Below are 12,666 nucleotides of genomic sequence, written 5' to 3' on the forward strand. Positions count from 1 at the left end.
ATGAGGAAAACGGAGGCAAAGGAGAAGTCACAACAAAACCCCTGAAAGGTTGATTATGTGCGCGCTGCCTTGTTGTCAATTTAAAAACCTTTTGCTTATGGCATTGATTGTGGCTGCCACTGCAATGGGGCTATATTGTTTGCACCTATGTTTGGGACCTTGATGTGTTTTTATTTAGCTGTTTAAGTGGCAGTTTATTTGTATTCATGTAGCGTAATGCCTAGTGTACACTGGTTAATTCTTGTTACTCTACTCTGGAATGCATATTTTGATTATTTTTAAGGTGTAAGCCCCAGGCCTTCTCAAAATAAACAGATCTACATAAAATATATGCACATGGTTCTATTTCCAGTGATCAGCACCTCATCACAACCCTAAGTATTTTACATATTCCATCACTTGTTTTCTTCGTACACTTTTTTAACAAGTGATTTTTATTCTGCGTAAAATGTAATTTTAAGTACGCTTCACTTGTACTTGAGTACGAAACTCTTGTAGATCTAATTCTTTTTGACCTCTGCCATGCACGCTACACTCTTTGGTTTAAGTTGTTCAGGGCTTCATCTCCACTTATAGGATTTTGTTTTGCTGTTTCAAATAAGGGACATATAATTAAACAAGCACTGACCACATGTGTCCATTTGCTAACAAACAGCAACTGCAAACAAATGCTGAAACAATGTTTGCCTTTATGCATGAATCTTGAACACAAATAAACTCTTCTGACAGCATGTATTATTAAACAGCTTCAACTGTTGTCTTTCAGTTTCAGGCATAATTGGCATTGTGGTGGGCTGTCTTGCCTTACTGACACTTGTGCTTGTGCTGATACTGTGCAGACACAAACTCCCCTGGACAAAAGGTGAGGGGCAGAAATGTAGCATAAGAAACACGCCATAATCTCTATATGAATTTGTGGTTAAATATACATTATTCTTATCATATATTCTGTGTTTATTATTGGCAAAATAACCGGGGTGAAGTAATGTATTAATTAATATATTTACTAACAAAACTGATCCTGTGATTTCAATGCTGAATAACAGAAGTAAACGGGCAAACATGAAAATGATTGTGATTCTGATGGCGAACAGATTAAAAAAGATATTGTTATTTACATCAATTAAAATTGTCTCTTTTCTCAGCGTTTTGTGCTGCGGAGGGATCATCAGAGCAAAGGACAACTGCTGAACATAATAGAGAAGTGTGTGTGTGTGTGTGTGTGTGTGTGTGTGTGTGTGTGTGTGTGTGTGTGTGTGTGTGTGTGTGTGTGTGTGTGTGTGTGTGTGTGTGTGTGTGTGTGACAGAAATAGAAATCTTAAAAAAAAAAAGAAGGAACATGTGTGAGAAAGGTATCAGTACTTAGTTCTCATTTATGGTATGTGGCCCGACGATTCCAGATCACCATTTGTACAGAAACTATATCACATTTGTCTGGTTAGCTATCGATTATCTATAATTTTGAAGCACTAACCAGAAAATATAATTTTGGTTGTGCATGCTAAAGACCACCAGCAGTTAAAATAGTAACCCTATACGATGCCATCATATACTGTACCTTGGAAAACTTTCAGCTCTATGATCAGCTGTGAGTCCACCCCACACCTGTACGTCCCACTGTCTCTTGAGGTGAGTTTGTCCAGCCTCACGATGAAGAAGGATCCGGTGGTGTTGTCGAAAAGAGAAAAACGTCCATTTCTCACCGACCGGACATCTTTTTCTGTCTGTATCAGGATCGTATTTTTGTCATTGCGGAAGTATTTAACTTTGCTCTTATGGCCATCTTCATATTCACATTTGAACTCAACCGTCTGGCCTTCCACACCGGTAACTGTAGTCTGGACACTGATCAGAGCTGTCAGTGACACAAAATCATTGTTAGCTGCGTAACCAAGTGTTTACATTTTAGTTTTGACTCATTTAAAGACTATTTCATCAGCTTTGAAATACCTAAAGCATAGCGGCCCACCTTTGATTTGTAGAAGAGTGATGAACACGGTTGCAGTTGTTCTCCATGAGATCCACGTCGCTCCCATCGTTCTCAGTTTACATTCAGTCCACACGCTCAACTTCTTCACAATGAGACAGCAACCTGGAATAAAAACTGTCTGTGTGTTCTGTCTGGTGCTTTCATGTCCATGTGTGTCAACCTCTTCCTCTTTCATGTAAAAAACATTTCACCACATAACTTTCAGCCCATGAATGTAAAAGGATGATGGGTTGGGTGGATCTAAAGAGTGGCCTTCTCAAGTGACCCAGAAATGAATAAATGTCAACGTTTCTATTCAGCGGCAGTGGCTCAGGAGGTAGATTGTTGTCCTCACATTTTACAAACCTTTATATAAAGTATGTTTTAATCAAAGTTAGCACCTGTTATGGTTTCGTCTCAACATGAACTATTAATAACATTATTTTATCATTTTATTATTATTATATTTTATTATTTTTTATTTTATTTATTCCACTGACAAGTTCATGTAGATATGAAGAGTTAATGAGAACATGTTTAAAAGGTTGTGAAAGGTGAAAGATAATTCCAGGTTGAAGCTATTAAAGCAACTTATATATAAAAGGAATGCCATGAAAGGCAAGCATTTGGAGTGTTTTATTTGTATTATTATTATGGAGGAGACTAAAAGATGTGTTATTCTGAACCAAATGCCCCACATAAGAAATACATCATGAAGTCTAATAATAATAATATATAATATAAAATAATATATCATAATAAAGGAGCTGAAATGGATGGTAGAAATGCTGGTTAGACAGAACTATACAATATTAAATAGTATATCATTCTGGCTGAAAGCAAGCCTTCATCATCCTTTCATTTCCCATCTTTATAAAATATTGTTCCTTTATATGTTGCTCCATAGTACACACAAACGTTTAAAATGTTAACATTAATGTCCCGGAAATTATAATTTGGTGAGTAGTGTCATTATTCAGAGTGTCTTTGATAATATGACCACTAGGAGTCACCAGTTTAACACACGCATCAGCCCTCTCCATCCCACACGGTCTAACTTCAGTCATAAAGACCTGCACACTTACTTTTGTCACCTGAAGACACTACATTGACCAACATCCACCGGAGATGTATGCACATTTTAACCAAGAAAATAAACACTATTATATCATACTGCCCTATGGCCAAAATGTAAGAATTTTCCAGAATCTTACTTTCTAAAGACCATAGAAAATACTCTTTATTACTTTTTTTACAACTCCTTTGAAATAAATATAAAAAAGAGTTAACTGCAGTGTCCACGTTCTTAATGCTAGCTAATGAGATAGCCTTAGCCATTTACTCAGTTCCCTGTAATTGAAAGAAAGGGTCAATGCTCCATAAATATGGTAGCAGTTAAAAAAAATCATAGAAAATATAAACTTGTCGTGCTAGGATTGTGCATAAACTGTCTCCGCTGTAACCTTTGAATCTTGTTGAACTCACACGGTTACGCCTTGTAATCAAATATTTGTATTTTATTGAAGTATGTCAAATGGACAAAAAAGCTGTAGATGATTTTGATTTTTTTTGTCTCTGAAATAATAAAAAGACAGAGGCAGTTTTAATTGAAAGATTAATGTGGGTTAACACTTTAGAAGCAGATTAGAAAGTACAGCTCAGTTGTTTATTAATGTCAAAAGTTAAACTTTAAAATCCCAATCATACTCACACTAACTCACTCTGTTTTTGATAAATTCAACCCAAACCAAAGTGATGCTGGCCTCACTTCTGTGACTGCGCGGGACTGACAGGTGGGTGCATTGCTTGTACAGCTCTCTTGGTCTTTGGCATTTGTAGTTTCTGTAGGTTCATTTGTGGGTTTTCTAAGACAGCCCTTGACAGTTCCTCCAGATAAAGGTGGTAATGGTTTGATGTAAATCACAGTGTTGGCGTATTGTTCGTCTCCGTTGTTTGCTGGGGAGAATCTCGAATGTGCAGCGCCTTTGGAGCAGCAAATGTTCTCATATGTATGAAAGTCAGGGGCTGTGGAAGCAGATGTTGGTGGATCCATCTTTGGGTGCTGCTGAGTACAGGAGAGCCTCTGAGATGTGTTCTTCAACGACTTCCCTGGCTCAACAATTTCATTGTTCGCACAGTTGGCCTGCTGAAAAGTGGCAACGTTATTTAAATAATTAGCATATTGTGTACTATACTGTGGGGAATTGAACTGTGTCTCTGCACATTTTTCTCAGTAAAACATATGCTATACAAGTGCGCTTAGAGACTAAAGGCAGGGGAAACAAATCAGCTCCTGTAAAGCTTGCAAAAAGCTAACCATTTTCTTGTATGAGATGGGTTGTGATGTCGTATTGGAGCAGAAAGTATTTTGGAAAACCCCTGGTTGTACATTGACCTCTGAAATCAGGAAAGGAAACCTGATCGTTGTCAGCTTTATTTGACCAACTGTCAAGACAATTGCCATGTTTCTCTAGGAAGACAGTTGTTTTGCTATTAGACATCCTGACGTGTTGAGTTTGTTTCTCATACCTTTCTTTTGTCTGCACCGAAGAGGTCTGTGCAGTTGAAGCAAACTCGTGGTTGAGGTTTTGAACTCTCTCTACATTTCCTGATGATCAATGCCAGCGTCAAAATTGTGAGCATGCCTAGTGTCCCAACTGTAGCAAACAAAACGGTGCCTAAAAAACACAAAAGTACAAGAGAGATGGCTTAGCGCTTTACATTTCCACAAGCATCATTCTCCAGCTGAGACATGCAAAATGAAACCCACCTGTACTGACGTTCTGTTCTCCTCCATTACTGTTGTTGGTGGCTGTAAGGTCAGATGAGATATTTCTTTCAAAACGTTTTTTTAAGATATTAGATATATTTGTAAGAAGTCAAAGTGAAGTTTTCTTCTAACCTGCTGAAAGTATTGGAGGGTTACTGGTGTCCATTACAGATGTTAACTGTGTTGAGTTGGACATATTCTCATATGTCCATGTGTGAGAAAGTTCAGGTTTGACAGTTCTTGTCTCATTTGTAACACCTGTATGGGGGACAGTTGTGCAATAATTATTCCCCAGGATTCAGATGTAGAGTAAAAAACACACAATATTCTCTCCACATTCCATTCATAATAATACAAAATGTGTGTTCATGAATGCAGAGAAAAAAAAAAAAAAAAAATCAGTGTAAGGACACATGTTAAAGATATGAATGATAAGATAACACGCATACCTTCATTAACAGTAAGCTGTACTGAAGTGTATGTGTCAAAACCGATCCTCTCCACCCCACACCAGTATCTCCCCATGTCTGACAGCTGGAGTTGTCTGAAGGACACGGAGAAGGCTCCGGCCCCTGAGTCCACCAGAGTTATCCTTCCCGACTCGGCTGTTGCACCAGACTGTACAGTAACCAGTCTATCTTCAATTCCTTTACATGCAGCCTTGCAGAGGTATTTAGCTATCTTCGAGGCAAATTTGTGAGAACACTGGAATGAGACATCTCCCCCCACGAATCCCTCTACGTTGATCGCTGCTCCCTCTATCCCAGAAGCTGCCAAAAATAAAATCATCCAACAAGAGTTAAAGCATATTTGATTTGTTTGGACACATTAATAGAGGATTTAAATAAAAACACTCACCATGTAGAAGAAAAAACAAAGCATAAAAGGTATTCATTCTGAATGAAAAGGGTCAGCTCTGTAGTTGTATTACTCTGGTTGGTCTCTCCTGGATCTTGAAATTGATTTGAAATCTATTTTTAATATAGACTAAGCAGTGGTTAAATCTTTCATCATGTTCCACTACTGCACAGCCGTTTGCAAATAAGATTACATCTACTGTATGTAAGCTCTCAACTGTGTACCTACTTCCTGTGGTTTAGAGAGCATACGAGGGGGTGTAGACATGACTATAAACCCAAGAGAAGATAAACATGGGCTAAAGCGAGAGGACCATTCTCTCCAATGCATTTCAACACTTCCTTTAAGCGCTATCAATTATGTGTATTTAGCAATAAAGGTGAATGTAATGCGAAATATTAAAATAAAATACATACTGTCCATCACTGATATTATGTCATTGATATACAATAATGCACGCTGCTTCTTCATATCTTATATTGATATATTGATTAACTATTCAGAGTATTGGGTAGTACTGAATAGTTGTAGTTGCCTTGGCACAAATGTAAGCTACATTTAATAATAGAGATGTATCAAATGATTGAAGTGAAAGGGCTCACTCAAAAAGCGTGGACAAGAAGGTTAACATTCACGTCTATGCTGCTAATCAAAAGCTTGCTTAGCTTGCATGAACATGTTGGTATAGCTAGCATGGATCTGACTGAAATTAACTTCAATGGTCAATTTTATACCTTGGTTTTGTAAAGATTAAACAAACAAAATATAATTATTACGAACATTTGTTTTATGTAGTCTTCACACTTTTTCAGACATATGCACAAGTCTTGTGAACGGTATACGTGCTCAGATGCAGGCAGAGTCACAACATTTGCAGGGAGGGTGCGAGACAGTCAGAGAGAAGTGAGAGTCATTCTGTTGTTTCGACACCTCTGCCCACAAGGATTTGTTCATCCTTTGTACGCATGGTTATTACCCAGAAAATGTTTGGTTCCAAATAAGGATGTCTCGGAAATCTTGCACGGTGTAATCCAGTTAATTCTGTAATCGTAAAGTGTATAGATTAAATGTTTACCCTCTCTGTTACTAAGCTCACCACAGTTTAAATGTTAAGTCGCCCTTTTTGGGACAGTACCTGTAGTTAGACTTTTTGGTATGATATTACTATACACAGAAAACTTTATAATAAACCCAATCTCGAAATTGAATAAAACATTGTTGATGATGTAATGTCTGTCAAGAGAATGTGCATCATCCTTTTTTTTATTTTATACATACAAAACAGAAATCCAACCCTAACTGTCTTCATGTCCTACTTAAAAATCTTACCTGGACATGCTAAAACAATACAGAAACTCTTAAAATTGTAAGAGTTTCTGTACACTAGAGTAAGTAAACTTAATTTGTAAGGTATTTTATTTCATTTGGTTTATTTTTATTTTTTTCTTCTTTTTATGGTCCTCAAGCTCGCACTGTTACTATTGTTGAAAATGTTAACCTGCTGTTGTAAGTTCCATTGTGTAGATAACCTTTTTATTTTATTTGATATATTCGCCCACAAGTGGAATATCCATGAGTTTACACAAAAGTCTTTCAGCTACACACTTGTTAAAGGTGATTAAAACGCAATGACTCATTAACTGTAAGGTCACTCTAAAATGTCTCCACATCTGCCACCTGTTGGTATTTGCCATTGGAATCCCACTTATCAGCGCAACTAAAGCGCACTCAATAAGTATTTTAACTACATGCATTTAGACAGGGTCACATTATGAATCACTTTTATGTCCTGTGACGTTAACATTAAACTGCTTTATTTAAAGTTTAAAGCAAAAGTATATCATATATAATTAGTAGATATTTTCTGTGAGGGAGTTAATATACTGTAGGCAAGGCTATAGCCAGAAGCCTGTTAGCTTAGCATAAAGACAGGACACTGGAAGCAACAGTTAACCCTCTGACTCAAGGTAACCAATAACACCTAGCAGGGCCTTTAGTACATCACTTTAAACATGAAAATAGTTCTGGTAGCATAAACACTGGTGCATCTGATGAAAACTAAATATCTACAATTAATTTTATGTTTTCATTTTGTTCTTTCCAAATTCCAAAATAAACTACATGCAATTAATAATCTTAATTAAACTGAAGGAACAACAATAAAATTGAGGCCTACACCAACATAACAAAAATACACAAAGAAAAAATTAAATGGGTGACAACAATCTTTGTTAGTGTTTTAAATTCGCTCTTTACGACCAGGTATTTAAAGTTTCTGAAGGAATAATGGTCAATGAGCTGTCAAGGGGGGTTGTGAAAGATAGGGAGAGGCAAAGATGACATGTTGAATCATAGCTTATGTGTACTGTAGCACCCTCTGCAGGTCTTACCCCAACACTACGTTGAATTGTATAAAGCAGAGGATCCCAAACCTCCAGAAAGGTACTCTGACAAGGATGTAGTAAGTCCAGTAGTGCTTTCCATGCAGTTTGGAACATTGCTTTAGGCGTTGGTGTTTGTCATCATGGCAAAAAGTGCTCAAGGAACTACCACTGAATTTGATTTGAGTAACTTTCCAGGTGTCTGTATTTCTTTGTTTGTCTGCAGAGATATTTTTGTGGCCATGAAACAACATGCAGGACGAAAACTTTACACACATATAGCGGAGATCAAACTGAAGGTCAAGTACGAAGATAGGCATGTTTCGAGCAAGGGGAGGAAGGGGGCCACAACGCCATGTTACTTCCCTGGCTTGATTGGGTGTGACTTTGCAGGTATGTAGATGAGATAAAGGCGAAGGCTGGGTTTCAAGATAGGTGTTGCCCGAGCAAGGGGACCGGAAGTAAAGGGAAGGAAGTGTGGGAAGGGCCATTGCAATCCCCCACAAGAACATTACTTTACATTACATTGCATTTAGCTGACGCTTTTATCCAAAGCGACTTACAATAAGTGCATTCGACCAACAAGATACAAACTTGAAGAAAACAGAGTCATATAAGTACATCAGGTTTCATAGAGCTAAAATATTTCAAGTGCTAATGATACATAATGATTGTCAGTGCAAGAAATTGGATCAGATTAGATATACTTTAACTGAACCCAGTTTAACTGACACATTTACTCACACATTTACAAAATGACACATAGAAAGTCAAACATATAGTACAGAAATATAGTTAAACACTTGTCCTTTATTTAATGTAACATACAGAGAAGAGGTTGAGTTTAGCTGTCAGCTCAAAGGAATAAATCCTGCTCAGTCCACAGTCTTCGGATCCAGTGCCTGATAGACAGCAGCGTACTGCGAGGCGTCGGGAATACTAGACTCTGGATCAGCACCTGCTTGCAGAGCCTGCATCCTCACTGCAGAGTGAGTAGAAGCACCATCCGTATTTTCCTCGCAGTAATCAGACTGTAAGTAAATACCATACAGTCATTAGAACAGCTGTTAGAGGTGAACAATTAAATCAACACTAAAAGTGGTGAATTATAAAATGGTTACTAACCTCACTCTTGTTTAGACCTTCTGAAACACACAAGCAACAAGATTCCTTAAAGGGGACCACTACCCTTAATTTAGGATTGCTTCATGTTTGTTCTTTGGCCTACGAAAGTTCAATCAATATCTGTGAATATGAGCATCTCAAAGCCGAGAAGTATGTTTGAAATGTGTGTTTTCACCATCCTTAAAGTGTGCAGCTGCCCTATAGACAATGAATATGAACATTTTGTAAACCCACAGGGTTATTTTAATACCTAAATGACCTCTTTTATATTGAAATGTTCTCAGTGTCTCTGTTGTCCTTGGTGCCCTCAGGGTCACCTATAACATCTTTCAGAGTTAATTTATGAAGCAGCTCCAATTACTTGGGAAAAACATGTATGAATTAAAAATATGGGCAAAATGTACCCTTAAAAAAAATGTAGACATTGTAGAGTGTAAGCAGTGTGTGTAAGCATGAATGTCTCTGAGCATGTGTCTCTGAGCATGTGTCTCCTCACCCGCATTATTCCTGCAGTGTCCGTAGAATATAAGAGGTATAATGGCACAAACCAGAAGTGCCAGGGTCACCGAAACAATGATGACCACTGTGGTGTCTGCAAACAGACAGTCATTTGTGCTACTGACAATACAGCTTATTCAACAACAGGATGACAACTTAGTCTCTGATATTCAGAACAATCATTTCATTATTGATGCAGCAGAAAAAAATTCTGACCAAGAAATCTAATTATCAGACTAAGTTATTTCTCAATATGAGCAATCAGCTGTCAGTTAAGAACATAACAACAACAACCTGTTTTTATCCATTGGTAAAAAATATCAGTTCTTCCTCAAAGCACAGAATGTTTAGCCACTTATTACTGAAAATGCACTCTATGGAAACTTTGTCTGCCTCCTATATAAATGGAAACAATGTTTCACATGCACATCACAGGATAAACACATGCCCATTCCACACATTTCTGAATATTTTTATCCTTTGATAGCAGCATGTTACAACAGTACAGTATATGCCTTTTTTATCGTTTCGATATACTGTATAGGCTGCATGCATGTTAATACCTAAAAACAATGGTTTGCCACCTCCTGACGGTGAAAGGAGATTATGTCTTTGTCATGATTACTAATGAGATTTGTTTCAGGCGATTATCAAACTTTCTTTTATTTATCTGTTGTGCGAACAGTATCATTTAGTATGACAGTAATTGATTTAAATATATATTGTAACAACACAGTCCAGAGGTTTGTTTAAAACAATGTTGCTATGGTATAGATGCAAAAATTAACTCAAAACATATCGCTTCCTCAGATGTTTTGAGACATATTCCAATATTCTGCTTTCAATAATGTGTCTGATGTTAGTTTTTGTTTTTTCATTTAAAAGAAATAAACTAGATTCTATTCAACACAAGATGTCTTCTACTTCATGGAAAGTCCATTGTTAGTGATGTGCAGTCAAGTTTCCAAATCCCACTTGTTGCATGTTGGACCTGGACTAGTTCCAGACCCATACTGTATATACATATAGAAACACATTTAAGGGGAGAAACAAGCCACCTTCAGCACCTGAAGTGAAAACAAACGTCTAGTGTGCCCAGCTAGCGGGGAACGTTCTCACAACTTTGGCTAACGTTACCTATTGGTTCTAACAAGGTTTTAAAGAAACATTTTAATCTGATGTTCAAAGAACCTTTTTAGGATGTTTATTTGTTCAAATAATGTTCCTATAAGGTTTAAGGTTAACTAAGACATAACGTTTTAACTGCAACATTCAGAGGATGTTTTGAGGATGTTATTGAGGCCTGAAATGTTTTTTTATAAAATGTTCCTTTAATGTGATATGTTAACAAAGGTGGAACGTTTTGCCTGCAACATTCTTAGGATGTGTTTTGGACGTTGTTGGGTAACACATTAAAGATGTTCTTTATAAAACGTTCCCTCAATGTTACATGATAACAAATGAAGAACATTTTCAAAGCAACATTCTGAAAATGTTTTCAGGATGTTATTGAGGCCTGAGATGAGAGAAAGGGTTGTATAAAATGTTCCCTCAATGTTACATGATAACAAATGAAGAACATTCTCCAAGAAACATTCTGAAAATGTTTTCAGGATGTTATTGAGGACTGAGATGACAGAAAGTGTTTTATAAAATGTTCCTTTAATGTGATACGTTAACAAAGGTGGAACGTTTTGCCTGCAACATTCTAAGGATGTGTTTTGGACGTTGTTGGGTAACACATTAAAGATGTTCTTTATAAAACGCTCCCTCAATGTTACATGATAACAAATGAAGAACATTTTCCAAGCAACATTCTGAAAATGTTTTCAGGATGTTATTGAGGCCTGAGATGAGAGAAAGGGTTGTATAAAATGTTCCCTCAATGTTACATGATAACAAATGAAGAACATTCTCCAAGAAACATTCTGAAAATGTTTTCAGGATGTTATTGAGGACTGAGATGACAGAAAGTGTTTTATAAAATGTTCCTTTAATGTGATACGTTAACAAAGGTGGAACGTTTTGCCTGCAACATTCTAAGGACGTGTTTTGGACGTTGTTGGGGTAACACATTAAAGATGTTCTTTATAAAATGTTCCCTCAATGTTAAATGATAACCAAAGAAGAACATTTTGAAAGCAACATTTGGATAATGTTTTCAGGAGGTTATTCTCTTTTTATAAAATGTTCCTGTGATGAGAAATATTAACAGGGTCATGGTCAACGTCAAATTTATTTGTAGTGTGCTTTAAAAAACAAAGTTGTTGCATTTGGTTGAAAAGGATGTTTAAAAGAAATCTGATGTCACCACATTTTCCTTTTTAGAAAAAACAAGCACGTAATTCATGATATTGCATGTTTGCGTAGGCATGTCTGAGTTCCCAGCTAGACATTGTTGGTTCTAAAAACATTTTGAGAATGTTACCATTCATTATTCTAGGAATGGTTTCATCGAGAAGTTTTATTTGGTTCCTAGAATTTACTTCTGAAAGGTAGGATAACGTTCTCTAAAAACATTCTTAAAATGTTTGGTGATAACATTGTTCGAACATTATACCCCAAGTGTTTTTGTTGTTTATGCACATATCTCTACTGTCATATGGATCGAATAACACTTAGAAAACCAAAGACAGACATATAGAAGAATGGACCGACTATCACTGCCCGTCCCTGAAACCCCCTGTTAGTGTTTGTATGTGTTTCTTTCTACTGTGTGTCTCTCTCTCTGCCTGCTGGTCTGCTCTACACGGCTGGGAGCAATCTCCAATCAACCACACCTGAAACCTGCTCATCAGCCACACTATGAAAACCTGCAGCCTGCACTCATTCCCCTGCCATTGTTGCCGTGAAACGGTTTGTAGCGTGCCGCTCATAGCTCTTTACCAGCATATTCTTTGACAACTTTGCCTGTTTTTGCCTCACACATGATTTTTGTGTCTCTCCCAGGAGGAATCCAAGGACTTCCACACTCCCAAGACCAGCCAGGCCTCCTTATCACCCCCTGAAGGAACTGTTTCCCACTGCCGCCATAAACCAACCCTCCACTCCCAGCTACCCTTTTC

The 12,666-nt window shown here is 37.2% G+C and overlaps 3 protein-coding genes and 1 long non-coding RNA gene across 6 annotated transcripts in view; 1 reads left to right on the plus strand and 3 right to left on the minus strand.

The window, feature by feature from the left end:
• On the plus strand, positions 1–1,207 carry LOC104943567 (uncharacterized). Its single transcript, XR_798121.1, has 3 exons — positions 1–48; positions 767–862; positions 1,146–1,207. It is a non-coding gene; the product is annotated as an uncharacterized lncRNA (long non-coding RNA).
• Positions 1,208–1,532: 325 nt separating this feature from the next.
• LOC104943574 (CMRF35-like molecule 6) lies at positions 1,533–2,083 on the minus strand. The gene is made up of 2 exons (XM_010769025.1): positions 1,970–2,083; positions 1,533–1,855 (listed from the first exon to the last, which is right to left on the minus strand). The coding sequence occupies exons 1-2, from the start codon at positions 2,034–2,036 to the stop codon at positions 1,533–1,535; spliced, it is 390 nt and encodes a 129-aa protein (XP_010767327.1). The 5' UTR covers positions 2,037–2,083.
• Positions 2,084–3,474: 1,391 nt separating this feature from the next.
• On the minus strand, positions 3,475–5,815 carry LOC104943569 (uncharacterized). Its single transcript, XM_010769019.1, has 6 exons — positions 5,598–5,815; positions 5,189–5,509; positions 4,872–4,997; positions 4,740–4,781; positions 4,499–4,647; positions 3,475–4,115 (listed from the first exon to the last, which is right to left on the minus strand). Exons 1-6 carry the CDS (start codon positions 5,632–5,634, stop codon positions 3,687–3,689), a joined length of 1,104 nt encoding a protein of 367 aa, XP_010767321.1. The 5' UTR covers positions 5,635–5,815; the 3' UTR covers positions 3,475–3,686.
• Positions 5,816–8,165: 2,350 nt separating this feature from the next.
• Positions 8,166–12,666, minus strand: part of LOC104943572 (hepatitis A virus cellular receptor 2 homolog) — a 16,636-nt gene continuing 12,135 nt past the window's right edge. For all 3 annotated transcript variants that reach the window (XM_010769024.1, XM_010769022.1, XM_010769023.1), the window contains 3 exons: positions 9,600–9,695; positions 9,104–9,123; positions 8,166–9,009 (listed from right to left, as the gene is read on the minus strand). In XM_010769024.1, coding sequence (XP_010767326.1) covers positions 8,854–9,009; positions 9,104–9,123; positions 9,600–9,695 — 272 coding nt within the window. In that variant the 3' untranslated portion in view covers positions 8,166–8,853. The remainder of the gene's footprint in view (positions 9,010–9,103; positions 9,124–9,599; positions 9,696–12,666) is intronic.

The sequence above is a fragment of the Notothenia coriiceps genome, unplaced genomic scaffold (assembly GCF_000735185.1).
Source record: "Notothenia coriiceps isolate Sejong01 unplaced genomic scaffold, NC01 NC01_scaffold00006240, whole genome shotgun sequence".
Classification (NCBI taxonomy): Eukaryota; Metazoa; Chordata; class Actinopteri; order Perciformes; family Nototheniidae; genus Notothenia; species Notothenia coriiceps.

Bases quoted from the DNA above. Each gene is read 5' to 3' on its own strand.
- LOC104943574 (XM_010769025.1), bottom strand. From the start codon at position 2,036: ATGGGAGCGACGTGGATCTCATGGAGAACAACTGCAACCGTGTTCATC. The intron at 1,856-1,969 runs GTGGGCCGCTAT...TGTCACTGACAG, and splicing joins CACTCTTCTACAAATCAAAG to CTCTGATCAGTGTCCAGACT.
- LOC104943569 (XM_010769019.1), bottom strand. From the start codon at position 5,634: ATGAATACCTTTTATGCTTTGTTTTTTCTTCTACATG. The intron at 5,510-5,597 runs GTGAGTGTTTTT...TATTTTTGGCAG, and splicing joins TTTGTTTTTTCTTCTACATG to CTTCTGGGATAGAGGGAGCA. The intron at 4,116-4,498 runs GTATGAGAAACA...GCCACTTTTCAG, and splicing joins TCGGTGCAGACAAAAGAAAG to CAGGCCAACTGTGCGAACAA.